Genomic DNA, 19435 nt, shown 5'->3' with positions numbered 1-19435 from the left:
TAAGCCTCGAGGGGTCAAAATTCCTCGTTGGGAGGATATCAAAGATGACAAGGAGCCAATGGCAGAGTCAAGTAAGCGAGCAATGTCTAGAACAGAAAGTCCGCCTATTCCTCGGAAGGTGATGAAAGTTCGAGAAGGAGGCAAGATGGTGTACTATTTATGAAGGTGCAGGGAGTCGGTTTCTTCAGTCACCGACTCCGAGTCAAAAGAAGAGCCTCTTGACAATGATATAGTAATAAAGCCTGAAGTGGCTCCAGAATGTATGCAAGATGGGCCGAAGCCTCAGCCCGAACAACTTATTGAAATAGATCTGAGTGATGAACAAGATGCACCGAGGCCGGTATTCGTAAGTTCGAGCCTTAGCCCAGAGAAGCGGGAACAGTTGTTAAAGTTGATAAGCCGATACTCAGATGTGTTTGCTTGGTCATATAAGGAAATGCCCGGACTAGATCCTGACCTAGTCTCCCACTATCTTGATGTGTTCCCAAACTCCAAGCCAATTAAGCAAGCTGCTCGAAAATATCATCCAGATCTCGAAGAGAAGATTAAGGAGGAGATTGAAAAACTTCAACAGGCTGGTTTCATCCGGCCAATACAGTACCCCACGTGGTTAGCAAACATCGTGCCAGTAAAGAAGAAGAATGGCCAAATCAGAGTATGTGTAGACTTTCGAGATTTGAACAAATCTTGCCCGAAGGATGAATTCCCTCTTCCTCACATCGACACCCTCGTGGATACTACCTCGGGACACCAGATGTTCTCATTCATGGATGGATTCAGTGGATACAATCAGATTAAGATGGCTGAAGAGGACGCAGAAAAGACTGCTTTTAGAACACCTCTCGGAAACTTCTTCTATACAGTCATGCCTTTCGGACTCAAGAATGCCGGTGCAACTTATCAAAGGGCTATGACTGCAATCTTTCATGACATGATCCATCATGAGGTGGAAGATTATGTTGATGATCTAGTGGTGAAATCCAAGAAAGAAGAAGACCATCTCCGAGACCTTGAGAAGGTATTCAAGAGGTGCCAGAAATTCAAAATGAGGATGAATCCTCTCAAGTGTGCTTTCGGGGTGACGGCCGGGAAGTTCCTCGAGTTTCTTGTACATAGGCATGGTATCGAGGCAGATGAAAACAAGGTCAAATCTATCAGAGCAATGCCTCCCCCGCATTCTCAGAAGGAGTTAAAGAAGTTCCTCGGGAAGGTGTCTTATATTCGGAGGTTTATCCCAACACTGGCAGAGATCTCTGCGCCTTTCGGCTCTTTGTTAAAAGGAGATGCCAAGTTCGAGTAGAACCAAGAGCACCAAAAGGCCTTTGAGAGAATCAAGGCGGCCTTGACCTCGCCTCAGACCATGATAGCCTCGCAGCCCGGGGTGCCTCTAATGTTGTACCTAACTTCAACCCCCAAGTCCATAGGGGCATTATTGGTCCAAGATGTAGATGGAGTAGAACGCCCGGTGTATTACATCAGTCGGAAGATTCGAGGAGCAGAAGTTCGATATACTCCAGTAGAGAGACATTGTTTAGCTTTGGTATTCACTGCCTAAAAGTTCAGACATTACTTCCTAGCACATTAGATTCAGATTGTTACTAGAAGTGATCCAATCCGATACCTCCTCAGCAAGCCTGCTCTAACCGGGAAGGTGGCAAGATGGTTGTTAGCACTGGGTGAATTCGAGATCACATGTGTAGCCCCCAAGGCGATCAAAAGCCAAGCCTTAGCTGATCTCCTTGCCCAATTTCCAAGTGGTGACTATGAACCAGTGAATGAAGAATTAAGAGGAGAGGTGCACACAGCTATGGCTTCCGAGGAAAGCTTCTGGACATTGAGCTTTGACGGAGCAGCAGCCGGAGGGAAGGGAGGAACCGGGATAGTCCTTACAAGCAAAAGTGGGGAAAAGTTATATTTGTCTTATAAACTGGATTTCCATTGTTCGAATAACGAAGCCGAGTATGAGGCTCTTATTTTAGGCTTGATAGCAGCTGAGAAGCACAGTATCAAGAAGATTTGGATCTGGGGGGACTCAAAGCTGATAGTGAAGCAAGTTTCAGGACAGTTCGTCTTAAAGGAGCCTGCCTTGGCCACATATCGAACAACAGTCCAAAGGCTTCTTGACAAATTTCAGAAGGTCGAAATAGAGCATGTGCCTCGCTCCGACAACAAGTTTTCAGATGCCCTTGCAACATTAGGGGCAAGAGTTGACATTCCAGAGGAAGAGGCAACAATTGTTATCAAAAAGAGAACAGAACCTTCAATAATACCCGAAGACAAAGACCTTCCGGAGGACTGGAGAGGTGAAGTCTTCGAACAACTCAGAAGCAAAGTTGGAAAACTGACTATGGCCAAGCTTGCCCAATTCACAATTATTCGAAGTGAACTTTACTTCCGAGGGGGTACCGGATTCCTAGCCCGGTGTGTTGGCCAACAAGAAGCGAGCTTCCGACTACAACAGATCCACGAAAAGTCTTGCGGGGATGGGGATATCAGTCTGTACAGAAGAATCCAAAGACAAGGTTATTATTGGCCCGAGATGGAGAAGGACTCGAATCAATTACAGAAGGAATGCCCCAAGTGTCAGTCATACATCCGGGAGGATGAGAGTTGCTTTGAAATTGATACCCTTGACTGGAGGCAAGTCTACATTGACTATCTCAAAGAGGGAACACTACCTGAGAGCCCGAGGGACATTGCACACCTCAAGAGGAGAGCGAGGCGGTACTTTCTTGATCAGGACAAGCTTTACAGAAGAAGTATTGAGGGCACTCCCCTGAGGTGTCTCTCCAAGGAGGAGTCAGATCTAGTCCTCGGAAGAGCCCACGAGATTGAACATCAAGGAGGGGCTCGGCTGTTCGAGCAACTTATACACCTTGGGTATTACTGGCCGACCATGGAGTCAGATGCATCCCATCACGTGAAGAGGTGCCAGACTTGTCAGAAACACGGAAATTTGATCCATGCTCCAGCTGTAGACCTGCATAGTATCCGAACGCCATGGCCGTTCCATACCTGGGCTTTTGATCTGATAGGGCCCATCTCCACATCTTCTAAGGGGTACAAGTGGATTCTCGCAGCCACAGAATTGAGTACAAAGTGGGTCGAAGCAATTCCTCTGAAGAACGCTACAGGGCCTGCAGTCGCGAACTTCATCAAGGAGAATATCATTTGCCGATTTGGGGTACCAAACACCATCCTCTCGGATAACGGCACTCCCTTCATAAACAAATATGTGAAGAGCCTCCTAGAGACTTACCAAGTGAAGCATCACAAATCCACACCCTACTATCCAAAAGGGAACGGGCAGGCGGAAGCCACAAACAAGACACTAATAAGGATTCTGAGCAAGATGATGGATGAGTTTGGGGGGACTTGGTCCGAACAGTTGATAGTAGCCCTATTGGCGTATCGCACTTCGAAGAGAAAGCCAACTCAAGCAACTCCTTACTCCCTTGTGTATGGGTCCGAGGCAGTGTTACCTATAGAGTTGGAAACGCCATCTGCTCGAATGGCTCTCGCCTCGGGGATGGTATTGGAGCCTCGAACCACCAGATTGGAAGCATTAGAGGAAAAGCATGACAGAGCTGCAAAAGTCATGGAAAGGTATCATGAGTCCATCGCCCGAGCCTATAACCAGACTGTGATACCAAGAAAGTTTGAAGAAGGTGATCTAGTATGGAAGATTGTAGACCCAATCATGCGAGGACAGCCTTTGCCCAAGTTTTCTCCAAAATGGGAAGGGCCCTACAAGGTGGTTCAGGCGAGCTCAAGCGGGTACTACAAACTTGTAAGGGTTGAAGACGGCTTCCGAACTGGCCCGCTCAATGCAAAGTTTATCAAGCATTACTACCCATAGTTGGACTCATCTATGATGAAATTCATTTTCACTTTCTTACTTTGTCTAAAAGTTGTATTTCCCTTACGTTATGAAGAAGCTGGTTTTCTCTATGGTGCATGTTTTATCCCATCACTTACAGTGAATCTATTATACTTTTGTCAAGAAAGTTGAAGAACTAATGAGAATATTTCAGCTTTTATAAACATGTGCATATGATTGTTCTTTCCATTGTATCATTCGAAATAAATATTTTATCAAGTAGAATGAGAAAACAATGCGAAAATATCCAAACGACAAAAATTTTGTCATTTCATTGCATTGTCCTAGATAAAACATTTTTATCGAAAGGGGCAAGAAAGTAATGATAAAAAAAAAACTCAATCTTTCCTAAAGACACCCTCGAAGAAGCTGCCCGTCACATCTACATCTGGAGGACAAACAATAGAGTGTGCCTCTAAAGTCTCCAAGGCCCGAGCATAACCCGACTCAAGTTCACGAAGAGTTGCCTTTGCCTCATCTATAGAGGTGCGATAAGAGGCAAGCACAAACATAAGTTCCGGCCGATGACTGGCGTTCGAAGCTATATCCAGGCGCTTCCGAAGCCATGATAAGTCCACTTGGTGACGCTCCATGTCAGAGATCCCCTGATACGCCGTCTCGACTACTTTCCCATTAAGGTCACACAACCGTTGCCTGTCCAAGCTATATAAGATAGTGGCAAAAGACTCGAGAAGAGCAGTCTGAATGAGTGGACACTGGCAAGCAAATGAAGCAAAGGTCTCCGGGTAACTTGAATGCACAAGCTGTAGAACTGAAGCAAACTCAGGAGCTACCCAATAATGGAGAAATGATACTTTGCCAGAAGCTGAAGGAGGAATTGGGGCCGGAAAGCTGCTAGTCTCAGGAATCTCCCCAATGTCTATCGGGTTAGATGAACCACCCGGAGGGGTAACTCCCGGCAGAGGTCCCGAGCCTGAGAATGCCGAACGATAAGGGGAAAGACCAAAAGCATCACTATCAATGTGAAAATCACTGAGATTCAAATCCAAAATATTCGAAGGCACTGGCGATGAAGAACCTCTGGCAGTCGTCTCAAAGGCAGGTGTCCCCCCTTGAGAAGGAGAACCGTGAGGAGTTACAAAGAGAGTCGGAGTAGAGTCCGGGGCAGGTGAAGACGGGACCACGGTAGCAGCTAACACTGGAGCAGAGTCTGAGGCAGGTGAAGGCAGAACCCCGGTAGCAGCTAACACTGAAGAAAAGATAAGAAGGCCTTATTAGAGATAGGGAACAGGAAAGTCATTTAAGTAAAGATTTCTCACAGATATAAGTAAATGACAAACTTCAGAAAGAAAGATTACCAGAGGGAGAATCAATATGCAAAGCCGGGGCAACTGAAGGACTCCTAGCATCAACAAAGTCACTTGGTCGTGTAGAGACCACCTGATCGATCTCAATGTCTGATGAAGCCTGAACAGTAGCAGTCATCCCTGAAGAAGGAAGGAGGGCCGGAGGATGAGAATCACCATAAGTGCCAGAGCGAGTCTCAGAGATCTCTAGCACATCCACCTCCACACCATTCCCAGAGGCGCACCTCGTCTCTACATTGCTTCTAGAAGCATGGCCTACGGTATCAATTTCTGAGGCATCAGTCCCTCCAGTAATCTCAACATCAGAACGGTGAGCCCCAATAACCTCGTCACCAAGATAGTGCTCCTCCTCAGCTACGGTAGGGCGGTGACGACGCATACGTGGAATAAGGTCACAAAAATGGTCGGAGGACTCAGCCTCATCATCATCATCATCTATAACTGCTATACGAGAGGTGCGCATCTTCACAAGTCTTGCAAACAAAGGGAGGGTGTCGTCCAAGTCTGAGTCCGGCCTGGGGGAGGCAGCATGGCCAGGAGCCACGGTACTGAGAACGTCAACAACCGCAGGATCCTGCACAACATGGGCAAATAAAAGTTTTCATTTTTAGAAGGTATAGTCGCAAAAAGGAAAGTAGCTTCAAATCAAAAATTTCGGGTACCTCATGAAGCCTTTTGGAAAGGCGAGGAGCGGAAGGACTGGCATCAGAAGTCCTCTTGTGAGCCATCTTCTTAAGGCGGGTCGTCCGAGGACCAGAGGCCTTATTCAAAGGGACTGGCTCCGGAGAAGTAATTGCCAAGCTAGAAGCAGATGCCCGAGCAGAAGGGCCAGTTGGAGCAGATGAGGTGAAGAAACTCTCGTACATGTGGTCAGATTTTCGGCTCTCGGGTAGCCGAAGAGAAGAATCCTTCTTATAAATCGGCGGAGGCAAACATACGGTTGGTCTGCTCTGGACAAATGCAATAAACGCATCGATATTCTTCTGCCAATACCGCCTGAAAGAGGGGGTGAAACCCCCTACTCGGCTCAAGCCTGGCATCGTCAAAGAGCCGGATATGGGAAGCACGGTGTGTACAAGCCCGCGACTGAAGTGCCCGTAGCTCGCTAAAAATGATAATAAAGGAGGTGCTGGCCCCGGGGCACATTGATCAAACCCGAATTGACATGCTACGCGGTCAGGCCTATAAACGGCACTATCAACGCCTTCCTCATGCCACACCGGTAATGAACTCGGACGGATCATAATCAGCATATCAACAAAGGGTGCAGGGATGTTCTTCGGCAAAGGAAAGGGCACCGAGCGGGAGGAACCATGATAGATAAGCGGTGTGGCCACACCCACAGGTGGGCATACATACGGCTGTGCCACAAAGCGTCGGGGATCATCCACCAGAGTATTCAAGGATAAGGTGGAAATGGTACGTGACCACCGTGTAATCAACGGCTGGCAAGACTTCGCTTTCTCAAATGTCCGAGACCCATCAGTATCGAGCACGGGGATGCCATCTTTATCCACTATCTCCCGAAGAACTTCCTCCTCAAATACAGTCGGAGCAGGGGCAAATTTTGGGAACCTCTCGAAGAAGAAACATAGCAGGAACTGGCTGTGAATAAAGGAGACAGGCTCATATCGACCCACGGAGCGAACCATATCTCGATGTAGTAGATCCAGCCGATAGTAGAGATTCCCAAGAAATAGTGGAGCCAAAGGGATCCGATCTCCTCTGAAGAGCCTGACTGCCAAGGGGAAGACGAAAGGATTGAGGGAATCCGGAGGTGTGCTCGGAAGAATGAAGAATGAAGAATGAAAGGAAGCAAGCCAGAAATCCCAAGAAATAGAGCCTGGAGCCATACATCGGACCGGCCTCATACTCCCGAGAGTCAGGGTCAGCATCTCTGGCCAAGGGCTGAAGATCTTTGAAGAAGTGGCGGATCCATGCAGTATAGGAGGCACGGTCCGTCCTTACTCGCAGACACCCCCCGAAGATGATTCTTTGATCCAATCTCTGAAGCTAAATCTTCAAACTTGTGGTCGGTGGAGTTCCGTTTTTGATGGTTCAGCGAGGAGGACTAGTCGAGTAAGGACGGACCGTGCCTCCTATACTGCATGGATCCGCCACTTCTTCAAAGATCTTCAGCCCTTGGCCAGAGATGCTGACCCTGACTCTCGGGAGTATGAGGCCGGTCCGATGTATGGCTCCAGGCTCTATTTCTTGGGATTTCTGGCTTGCTTCCTTTCATTCTTCATTCTTCATTCTTCCGAGCACACCTCCGGATTCCCTCAATCCTTTCGTCTTCCCCTTGGCAGTCAGGCTCTTCAGAGGAGATCGGATCCCTTTGGCTCCACTATTTCTTGGGAATCTCTACTATCGGCTGGATCTACTACATCGAGATATGGTTCGCTCCGTGGGTCGATATGAGCCTGTCTTCTTTATTCACAGCCAGTTCCTGCTATGTTTCTTCTTCGAGAGGTTCCCAAAATTTGCCCCTGCTCCGACTGTATTTGAGGAGGAAGTTCTTCGGGAGATAGTGGATAAAGATGGCATCCCCGTGCTCGATACTGATGGGTCTCGGACATTTGAGAAAGCGAAGTCTTGCCAGCCGTTGATTACACGGTGGTCACGTACCATTTCCACCTTATCCTTGAATACTCTGGTGGATGATCCCCGACGCTTTGTGGCACAGCCGTATGTATGCCCACCTGTGGGTGTGGCCACACCGCTTATCTATCATGGTTCCTCCCGCTCGGTGTCCTTTCCTTTGCCGAAGAACATCCCTGCACCCTTTGTTGATATGCTGATTATGATCCGTCCGAGTTCATTACCGGTGTGGCATGAGGAAGGCGTTGATAGTGCCGTTTATAGGCCTGACCGCGTAGCATGTCAATTCGGGTTTGATCAATGTGCCCCGGGGCCAGCACCTCCTTTATTATCATTTTTAGCGAGCTACGGGCACTTCAGTCGCGGGCTTGTACACACCGTGCTTCCCATATCCGGCTCTTTGACGATGCCAGGCTTGAGCCGAGTAAGGGGTTTCACCCCCTCTTTCAGGCGGTATTGGCAGAAGAATATCGATGCGTTTATTGCATTTGTCCAGAGCAGACCAACCGTATGTTTGCCTCCGCCGATTTATAAGAAGGATTCTTCTCTTCGGCTACCCGAGAGCCGAAAATCTGACCACATGTACGAGAGTTTCTTCACCTCATCTGCTCCAACTGACCCTTCTGCTCGGGCATCTGCTTCTAGCTTGGCAATTACTTCTCCGGAGCCAGTCCCTTTGAATAAGGCCTCTGGTCCTCGGACGACCCGCCTTAAGAAGATGGCTCACAAGAGGACTTCTGATGCCAGTCCTTCCGCTCCTCGCCTTTCCAAAAGGCTTCATGAGGTACCCGAAATTTTTGATTTGAAGCTACTTTCCTTTTTGCGACTATACCTTCTAAAAATGAAAACTTTTATTTGCCCATGTTGTGCAGGATCCTGCGGTTGTTGACGTTCTCAGTACCGTGGCTCCTGGCCATGCTGCCTCCCCCAGGCCGGACTCAGACTTGGACGACACCCTCCCTTTGTTTGCAAGACTTGTGAAGATGCGCACCTCTCGTATAGCAGTTATAGATGATGATGATGATGAGGCTGAGTCCTCCGACCATTTTTGTGACCTTATTCCACGTATGCGTCGTCACCGCCCTACCGTAGCTGAGGAGGAGCACTATCTTGGTGACGAGGTTATTGGGGCTCACCGTTCTGATGTTGAGATTACTGGAGGGACTGATGCCTCAGAAATTGATACCGTAGGCCATGCTTCTAGAAGCAATGTAGAGACGAGGTGCGCCTCTGGGAATGGTGTGGAGGTGGATGTGCTAGAGATCTCTGAGACTCGCTCTGGCACTTATGGTGATTCTCATCCTCCGGCCCTCCTTCCTTCTTCAGGGATGACTGCTACTGTTCAGGCTTCATCAGACATTGAGATCGATCAGGTGGTCTCTACACGACCAAGTGACTTTGTTGATGCTAGGAGTCCTTCAGTTGCCCCGGCTTTGCATATTGATTCTCCCTCTGGTAATCTTTCTTTCTGAAGTTTGTCATTTACTTATATCTATGAGAAATCTTTACTTAAATGACTTTCCTGTTCCCTACCTCTAATAAGGCCTTCTTATCTTTTCTTCAGTGTTAGCTGCTACCGGGGTTCTGCCTTCACCTGCCTCAGACTCTGCTCCAGTGTTAGCTGCTACCGTGGTCCCGTCTTCACCTGCCCCGGACTCTACTCCGACTCTCTTTGTAACTCCTCACGGTTCTCCTTCTCAAGGGGGGACACCTGCCTTTGAGACGACTGCCAGAGGTTCTTCATCGCCAGTGCCTTCGAATATTTTGGATTTGAATCTCAGTGATTTTCACATTGATAGTGATGCTTTTGGTCTTTCCCCTTATCGTTCGGCATTCTCAGGCTCGGGACCTCTGCCGGGAGTTACCCCTCCGGGTGGTTCATCTAACCCGATAGACATTGGGGAGATTCCTGAGACTAGCAGCTTTCCGGCCCCAATTCCTCCTTCAGCTTCTGGCAAAGTATCATTTCTCCATTATTGGGTAGCTCCTGAGTTTGCTTCAGTTCTACAGCTTGTGCATTCAAGTTACCCGGAGACCTTTGCTTCATTTGCTTGCCAGTGTCCACTCATTCAGACTGCTCTTCTCGAGTCTTTTGCCACTATCTTATATAGCTTGGACAGGCAACGGTTGTGTGACCTTAATGGGAAAGTAGTCGAGACGGCGTATCAGGGGATCTCTGACATGGAGCGTCACCAAGTGGACTTATCATGGCTTCGGAAGCGCCTGGATATAGCTTCGAACGCCAGTCATCGGCCGGAACTTATGTTTGTGCTTGCCTCTTATCGCACCTCTATAGATGAGGCAAAAGCAACTCTTCGTGAACTTGAGTCGGGTTATGCTCGGGCCTTGGAGACTTTAGAGGCACACTCTATTGTTTGTCCTCCAGATGTAGATGTGACGGGCAGCTTCTTCGAGGGTGTCTTTAGGAAAGATTGAGTTTTTTTTTTATCATTACTTTCTTGCCTCCTCAAGGGTGGGCCCCATCTCGTGCTGGCCAAGTATAAAGGTGTGTGTCTCGGTGCTCCACCGAAGAGCCATGGCTTCCAGGCTAGCATTGTTGCGACGGATGGATAGGGATCGAGATATTTTCACTGGGATCAATAGTCGGGCCTCTTGAAGCCGCTGACAGAAGCTCTTGTCCGAGAGGACATCATCGACCCACTCCCGCCAACCAAAAGGAGGGTTTGAGAAGGCCTTGAACTGAGGATAACAGTATGGAAAGTCCCCCCGCTCAATCCGAAAGCGTAGCACCGAGGAAGGAGAAATGAGGGCCTCATGTCCAGAGTCAATGTCCTCAGTGAGACATAATGGAGCCGCCTTCGGAGATAGAAGAGAAGTGGTGGAGGTAGCCGCCCGCTAGAAAGGATCCTTCCGACCAAAATAAGGAGATTTCCTCCACTCAGATGCCGGAGGTACATCCTTTTCTTTCATGAGAGCCGGTTCCGATGACCCCGAGACAACGGGTTTCTTTCGAGAAGACATATGACTGAAATAACAGGTATAAATAGCAAGGAGTTGACCATATTAAAATTCAGAATATTGGAATTAAAGCAACAGGTTTCTTTCGAGAAGACATATGGTTGAAATAACAGGTTCAACCCCGGAAGTCATCAACAATTCTTTTTCTCGGGTATTCTTCAAGCTCAACAAATTTTAATACCAATGGGTGCATCATCAACATACGGATTTTCGGTTTCTATCATCAATAAGAGGTGCAATGTCAATCGGGTCAATTTCTCAAAAAAAAAAAAAAAAAAAAAAAAAAAAAAAAAAAACTACGTTCCATATTAAAGGTCCAATTTATACGAGGCTCAAAATTTGGACAAAGTAAAGTTCAATAGCAAATTTCAGGCCCAAGATCCGAAGTATTTTACATTTCTCATCAGTAGCAAGATTCAATGGATTGTCATGTGAATTACAAGAGTGTTCCTCCCAAGTCAATATTATTTGCTCAGTTCAAGTGGCAAATATTCTATTACGAGGGCAAAATTCAGCAGCAATGGGTCAAGTTATGCAATAGTCCAGAATTTCTTTAGCAAATTTTAAGTTAGAAAAATCGTTTAAATAAATCCCACAACTTATTTCAAAAATTGCAAAGCCCAAACAAATTCAAGATTCACATTGGGATTTCAAATCACCGATATTATTTTTATTTAATGTATCAGAACATGGAAGTTCAAGCATGGATTCATTTTATTTAATATAGCAGTGCATGGGTTTATATATCTATTTCTTGAGCACAAAGACCCATCAATAAGAAGGAAAGTGAATTTATTCATTTATTTATTACAAGAGCTGCCACCACACAAATATATATATATATATATATAAAACAATTGAAAGAACTTACTCACAGATTCACGCCAATGGAAGAAGAGCACGGCTGGAAGTAGTGGCGAGACCACAAACGCGAGAAAGATACTCCTAAGGCTAACGCCGAGTTGAGCGGTGCTAGGCAAGACCACACATGTCGCGTTGAGTGGGCGCACGTGTGTGGTCAGCGCTGGATAATTCGAAGACGGAAGCAAGAGTGGTGCCACAGAGGAGTCGGCAACCACACACGTCACGTTGAGTGGGCAACGTGTGTGGTCTGCGTTGGAATGGTTAAAGCCGATGGTGGAGTAGAAGCGGAGTGAAGCCAACAGTGAGCGGTGTTGGGCAGTCGAGGTAGGCGTCGCGGGTGATGTCGCGGAGACGACACCGTCAGTGGCTCTCGAAAGCCAGAAGCAGCAGTGGCGTTACGAAGACGCTGGCGTTAGTACTATTCAGAAAAACCGAGCTCCAGAGAGTCTGGGTCTCTGAGGAAGTTATGTTGTTTGGCTCTGCAATAGCAATCAATGTACACACAGATTTAGCCTCTGATCTGTTTAAAAAAAAAATGTGTCATTAGAATCATAGATGTTGAAATAAGACTTTTCATAAAAGCTGCCACAAAATAAATATATATATATATACAAGAGGAAGAGGTTCAAGAATGGTGAAAATATAAGCTGAAATCAGGGAGGTTTTACAGACTGTGGTCAATAAGAATGGTGGCACGAGCAACAGCTGAGATCGAAAGTAGGCAAACCGACGTCACGTTGAATCGGCGACGCGTTCCGCATTGATTAATTACGGATAGAACCAGCAGGTATAACACAAAACCGAGAGCTACGAGATCCGAGCTCTGGAAGATATCGCCGGACCAAGAAGACGTTGAGTTGAATGGTGTTTGGCGAGACCACGCATGCCGCGTTGAGAGGGCGGCGTGTGTGGTCGGTGCTTGGCAGTCAAGGCTACCAGCAGCGACGTGAGTGGGTATAACTGGACAGCCGAGGCCGGCGGCAAAATTGCAGCAGTCGCGACGTTGGGACAAGTCGGTGGTGTTGCTCGAAGCTGTGATAGCAGTCGGTATGCAAACAACAGTGGTCTTCAAAGCAAGAAGCAGCGCTGGTTTGTTGAAGAAGAAGGCTAGCCTCTCGATCTAGAGAGAGAGAATAGGCTGAGAAAATGGGTTTGGCGGCTGTGCAAAAGTTGGTGAGCTAATTAGGGTTTTGCTATTTCCTTAAATAGAAAGAAAGAGGTATAATTGTGCAAAAGACACGCGTGAAAAAAAAAATACAAAAAATACAAAAAATTAAAATTTTTGCTTGTCAATTTTTTTTTTGTAAATTGAAGTGCGTCATCAACTTTATCCATAGGCTCTGTCGTGACAAAATGTTTTTTTTTTTTTTTGGGGAACGTGATGCGAAACAGGGTCGAAGAAATGACAGTATGCATGTCTGAGAAATTTAAAATTTCTCATACACGCAAGGGGCAAATGTAAGAGGGGCTAATTTGAGCCCACTAAATTATTTAGGCCCAATAGCCCAAGATTAGTGGGCCCGAATTTATCGCAAGTCCAAGAATCGGTGGGCCCAGATTTATCGCCATCAAACGGATTGAATCGCTCTAAGCCTCGAAAGGGTTCGGATCCACGAACCTAGAGACTTACTCAGGCCCGGACTCGAAAGGGTATTAGGCAAGCCTAGAGATCTGAGGCACTCGGACTCGAAAGGATTCGGATCCACGAATCTAGAGATCCGAAACACCTGGCTTCGAACGGATTCAAACGCAATCTAGAAGTCGCTCCGTTAATGAGTCCCAGAACACTTGCGGCCTCGGAGCTTTTCGGGATCTACGCACCAGAACCATGGGCGTAATGGAGTTCGAACAAAGGACCCGATCCCGAGGACGGTGAGTGGAGATAAATTCACTCTTCGGTTAAACTAGCCTATACCCGGGTCGAGGTGGCACGACCCCGGGGGGTCCATGAGACTCGGCAATATTTTGCGGCAGGACGTCTTCTGGGACTACCCCTGACCCTTTGGGATGATTGGGGATCATTGGTTAGGTGTGGCTAAGAAGAAGGGTTCGCCGAGGGAGTGATCTCCTCTTCGGGGTTTTCTCATCCTCGGAGAAGTCACCTCCTCGGAGAGGTCACTTCCTCGGACAAGGTGGTTAGAGAGAATATCCCCCATGTGCCTTGCACATGCGCTCCATCCTACATCATGAGGTGCCTATAAATAGCACCCACCCATACCTTTACAAGGGATGAATTTTGGAGATTTTTTTCAACTCTTGGGAAAGAACTAATTTCCCTTCTCCATTATCAACCTTGAGAGTGAAAGTGGGAGATCCATGGGAGAGCCTTGCCATTATTCTATTCTCTAGCCATTTTGCCTTCTTCTTCACCCAATCTCTTATCTCCATCATCTCCTTTGTTGTTGTGTTCCTAAGTTGAGATTATTGAAGAATCTAAGCCTCTCATCATATTCTAGAGAATTCGATCTTCGAATTTTCTAACTCCTTTCTTGAACCCTCTCCTACAAAGGCCATACTTTTGGTTTTGGTTGTAGAGATTATGCATCTTCATTGGTCCAAGGAAAAGGAGATGAGAAGATTATTTACAATATGAAGAGAATTACATTTGGATAATTGAATCTAACAATTATAGAAACCCAACAACAAAAGTGTACAAGAGTGGCCAACTGAACTACAAGTGTGTATTGTTTTATTTATTTTATTGCCAATAGATTTCCTAGTGCTGTAATATTTTTTTTATATCCTCACCCATCGCGAACTAAGGCCTGTTTGTTTACCAGATATAAAGGCCGGATATGGGTGTGGGACCGGATATAATATGAAGTAAGTCCCAGACGTTTTTTTATCTCCCTATATCTCGTGTTTGGTTGCTTCGGATATAAGAAGTCTAGATAGTATATGATGCAAAAGGGAATATGCAATACCACCCGCACGATATTGTATATCTCCCACCATTGGATATAATTCATATTTCATCCAAAGGTCAAAAATAACGGTTCTCCTCCTATCCCATCCTATATCCTATCTCAACCAAACATAGTATAAGTGACTCTACGGTATATATAATCCATTTCATATCCTACGACATATTATATTCGATCTTCTACCTTTAAGTATTACATATCCTCTTGAAACCCTTGTATCCAATCCGGACAATCAAACGGGGCCTAAAACATCTCTACAAACCAAATCAAATCATCACATCTAAGTCTGCATTTAATGAATAAAATTTCAATTTCTAGATGGCAAGCTACTTCAATGTAGGCAATTTAATTCAATATTGCACAATGTAAATAGAAATTTTGGATTAAAGAGGTGATAAAAACCCTAAACACATCAAATACACAGAGAGAGAGAAATGCAATGGAAATAAAAAGGACTACGTTTGGCGAGCCTGGAAATCTTAAGAGAGGTTTCGTGTACGCCCAATCCGATCCGCGAAGCCCTCTTGTTGAATTCGGATCTGTAAGATGTCGCCGGAAGTTTCGACGTCGACGGAGTGGTTTGCGATCCGTTTGAGGACGCGAGTCCTCCGGTCTTCTGTAATGTCTCTGACAGAGATCGGAACTCCAAAGTCCGGTCTCGGTAGGGGGAAACTCCGGTGGACGACATGGACAGTAACGTCCGGACCACCGACTCCTATATATACCAACTAGTCAACTCAACTGGCGTGTACCCAAATCTATAACAACAATGTCCACAATTCTCTCTCTCTCTCTCTCTGCTGATACGTGGATGGGTTCTGTCAAGTAAAGCCCGGTGCAGTCATTTATTTGGTCAAATAAGAATGAAAAATGCTGGTCACCCAAATACTTTATTCTCGCATGGGTCTAAGTTATTTGGAATGTGTTAAATAAATATATTTTTTTATTTTTTATAAAATATAGATTAAATTTGAAGTGATATGGTAAAGAAATAATGTAATTTAAATAGAATGATGTGACTTAAATAGGATAATAATTTTTTAATTTTTTGAATTTTTTTGAAGGTCCCAAACCAAGCCTTATGTCATGTGAATTTCATATATATATGATATTTGATAAATATTTAGTAAAATATTTAAAATTTTTAATATTACTCAATAAAAATAGCTCATTCTATCCGTTCTTATTCTGTTTTCAACAACACGGTATGTTTGGTTTGAGTTTGGGAGATGAGTTTTAGAGATAAAAAGTACGAAAAGTTGTTTGGTTTTGTTTTTTTCAAAAGATGTTTTGGAAAAATTTTTTGAGAGAAAGTTTTGGAAAAAGTGATTGATTTGATGTGTATGAGAGAGAGATTTGTTTGGAAAACTTGTAAACCAAACAAGTTTTGGAAAAAAAATTTGAGAAAATTTGTTTGGTTTGATTATTTTTGAAAACTTATTTGTAGAGAATTTTTCCCAAAAATTTTTGGGAAACACAAACCAAACAAGGCCTATAAATCTCAACCTATTAATCTAAAATGAAAAGATCCTAACAAAATTATCAATTTTTTAATCAAAATTATCAAATTATTAAAAAAAATTATAATTTTGTTAAGATTTTTAGCATTGCTCGTCTAAATATCAAATTTTTTACTAAACACTCATAATTTGATAATTTTGTTAGCGATTTTAGCATTGTTCATCTAAAATTTATTTAGAAAAAAAAAATTAATAGTTCAAATTCATTTAATCTTCACCACGCAAATACATTCGGATAAATTATTTTTTTTATCAATAAAAATTTTCATTAAAATATAAAAGCCGAACGACACTTACATAGAATCTATACCAACAAAAAAAGATTACCCCAAACTAAGAGAAAATACTCAAACAAATGCATATAGGACTAGCTATGAGAATAACAAGACACTAAGCCTGTACTGCCAAGTAGAGGCAATTATAAGAGTTTGACAATAGGGCAAGTCGAAGATAAAATCATAGGCTACATCCACAGAGATGAGTAAGCAACAATCAAACATCAATGGAAACCTAACCACACAATCAAATACCAAAAAACAAAACAAACTAGAAAGACAACCTTCAGACCTTAGACAGGTGAAAAGACGACGACGACATTAGCGGCCAGAGGCAAATCTGGAAAGAAGCAAAGAATGGTAGAGGTAGATCTGATGAGAGTGGGACCGTAGAGGCGAAGAAAAGGCAGATCTGGTAGCAGTGGCGGTGATGGCACCGAAGAGAGACGGATAAAGAGAATGAAGGCAGCTCCGGTATGAAACATACCTCACAAGGGAGAGAGAGGAATGGAAAGACAAGCTTCCAAGCTTATTTTGCTGAAAATCGAAGAAATTGAAGAAAAAGGATGAGAGAAGAGAGAGGAAGTCGGAATCCCCCTCTTCCACCCTAGTGGCACATGTAACGCCCCCAAATAATAGACATAAAGATCGATCTAATTAATTCATTCAACCATAATAAACTTAACTCAAGTGATCAAATCTCTATATTTGTATTCCATTCATATAAGAGATTTACAAAATGGTCCGCATACAATACATATTCAATCCTCTCAAAGTTGAATCCATAGTATGTGAGACAGTTAAAAACGAACAAAATAATAGCAAAAGAATAGCTCAAGGGTTACAAGTTCCAAGACTTAGGCTTGGTTACACAAAAGGTGGTTATTAAACCAACACAAGTAAACCCTTTGGCTTGTCAAAAGAACTAACAAAAAGAAAGAGCCTTGTGCTCTCCAAAGACTTCTCATGCCCTTAGTTAGGTGGGATGACTATATCATTTCCTGCACAATTCCACTAGGGGTAAGCACGAAGCCCAGTAAAGATATTTCACAAAGTATATATGTTTAAGTAGTCGTATATACATGAATGCAACACCATGCCATGCTCCAAAATTCACAAGTTTTATTCATTTGAAAATCATATGCAATGATCTTTAAAGACAATTCATTATCTTGATAAATTTCAAAATTTAAATACGGGGTGGTAAATACGACTCAGGTAATTTCTAAGTTGATGTCTAAAAGTAGACATAACAAGCACTACCAATGCCCCACTTTACCGGCTTCTAATCGGAAGGCACGTTTCGGTCTTTTATCCTGGATACTCAGTGTAATGACTCGGATTCTAATTCATATCGGATTGGTGTAAAGTGGTGCCCGTCACCTTAAAACTTGTATGGTTGTCGGACTCTTGGTATTGATGGGTTGGCAAGTGAATTTTAAATATTATAATTGAGGACCCTGGGGTGATGTTTGGAACCTTGATTGAAACCTTAACAAGGTATTTAGGCAAGATTGCCCCAAGTTTGAGTTTTCGTTTTTGACCAACCTTCACTCTTTTTCCCTTTTCTTCTGCCATACTTTTAATTTGAATGTGAGGTTAAAACCATTAGAAAGCTTGTCTTCGGGGCTTCGATTTGGACACAAGAACAACTTAAAACGGAGTCCGAATGAGAGAGTTATACCTGTTTGAATTTTGAGTTTCTATGCTGGAAGCATGCTCGCTCGAGCAAATTGCGTGATTTTCAGAGATTCTAGAAGTTTATTTTCTACGCTCGAACCAAGCTTCCTTTGCTCGAGCGACCAGGTCACTAACAGACATTATAAAGTGACTTTTTGGCCCAAAAACTTTATTTTTCTCCCTCTTTTCTCCTCCCATCCTCCAAACCCGAAACCTAACCTTCCAAACTCTTGATTTCTCTACTTTTTACCAAAGATTCACCCCAAATCTTTCAAAAAGGTTGAAAAACAAGCATGGATCAAGACTTTTACCGATTAATTTGTGATTTCATTGGAGTTTGAGATGGGTCTTCACCCTTAGCTTCCAATCTTGAGGTAGGGATACTTTTACCCTAATATTTCTTTATTTTGAAGAGATTTCATGGCATTGTAATGACCTATGAGCTAATTTGAGGATATTGTTAGATTAAACCCATGTTTTACATAAATAGACCATTTTTCTTGAAATTTCTTAACTCCTTTTTCAAAACATGTATATAAATGTTGTTAAAACCTATATCTATGATGAAGGAGAAAAACCCCCAAATTTGGTAAAATCCTAAATTCTCAATTTGAGTAGGAAACACTAAATTGAATAGAATTTTCTTTGATTCATGGAATATTGTGAATAATAAAGAGATGAAAGATGCGAATGTGGATATGGTAAAGGAATTGTGACTTGAATGTTATTATGCTTTGAATATTACGTGGTGTTTCGTCTATTGTGATGATGGATGCTTGTTGATGGAATTAAAATGTGATAGAATGGTTAATTGTGCATGAGTCCGGGTAAGAGTCGGTTTCGGAAAATGTGGTGTTGTGTTGATACCCGCGCGCGGGGAGGTTAAAATGGTGCCCAAATGCCCTGTCTAGGCTTATCGCTGGACGAATGTGGGAAAGATGTTTTAGGGTGTCCACACAGTCCCGCTGTATAATAGCTGGCAAAAGTGGAAAAGCGGATGGTTTTCTTGAGGAGCCTACTTCCCTTCGTATAATAGCCGGCAAATGTGGGGATGTTTTTGTTGAAACTAAAGCAACTTGTGTTGGACTCTTACATAGGACTCATGGTTTGTTTTCCATTAATGTGATTGTTTAAATGTGTGTTGTAAAGGTGTGAAATGTAATTGTCCATGCTTAATCGTTATGTATTTACATAATTGATGAAGATTACATGTGTTCATAACTCCTTATTATGTTTTGTCTCAAGGATGCCATAAATTTATTCGAATGATTAAATACTTGGTTAAATATATTCCTACTGGGCATGTAGCTCACCCCTATTTTGTTTTTCAGGAAATAATGTTGTATAACTACAATGGTGACTGGAAGTAAGCTGTGTTAGGATT

General features: G+C 43.9%; 1 protein-coding gene across 1 annotated transcript in view; it reads right to left on the bottom strand.

The window, feature by feature from the left end:
• The window catches only part of LOC114268739 (syntaxin-31), a 29350-nt gene extending 13873 nt beyond the window's left edge, over nucleotides 1-15477 (bottom strand). The window contains exon 1 of the mRNA XM_082876340.1: nucleotides 15036-15477. Within this exon, the coding sequence (XP_082732466.1) occupies nucleotides 15036-15264 (229 nt within the window). The 5' untranslated portion in view covers nucleotides 15265-15477. The remainder of the gene's footprint in view (nucleotides 1-15035) is intronic.
• Nucleotides 15478-19435: the final 3958 nt, after the last annotated feature.

The sequence above is a fragment of the Camellia sinensis genome, chromosome 1 (genome assembly GCF_055761805.1).
Source record: "Camellia sinensis isolate YWXY chromosome 1, ASM5576180v1, whole genome shotgun sequence".
Taxonomy (NCBI): Eukaryota; Viridiplantae; Streptophyta; class Magnoliopsida; order Ericales; family Theaceae; genus Camellia; species Camellia sinensis.
The sequence above is the reverse complement of the archived record's forward strand: the minus strand, read 5'-3'. Positions and strand labels throughout refer to the sequence as shown.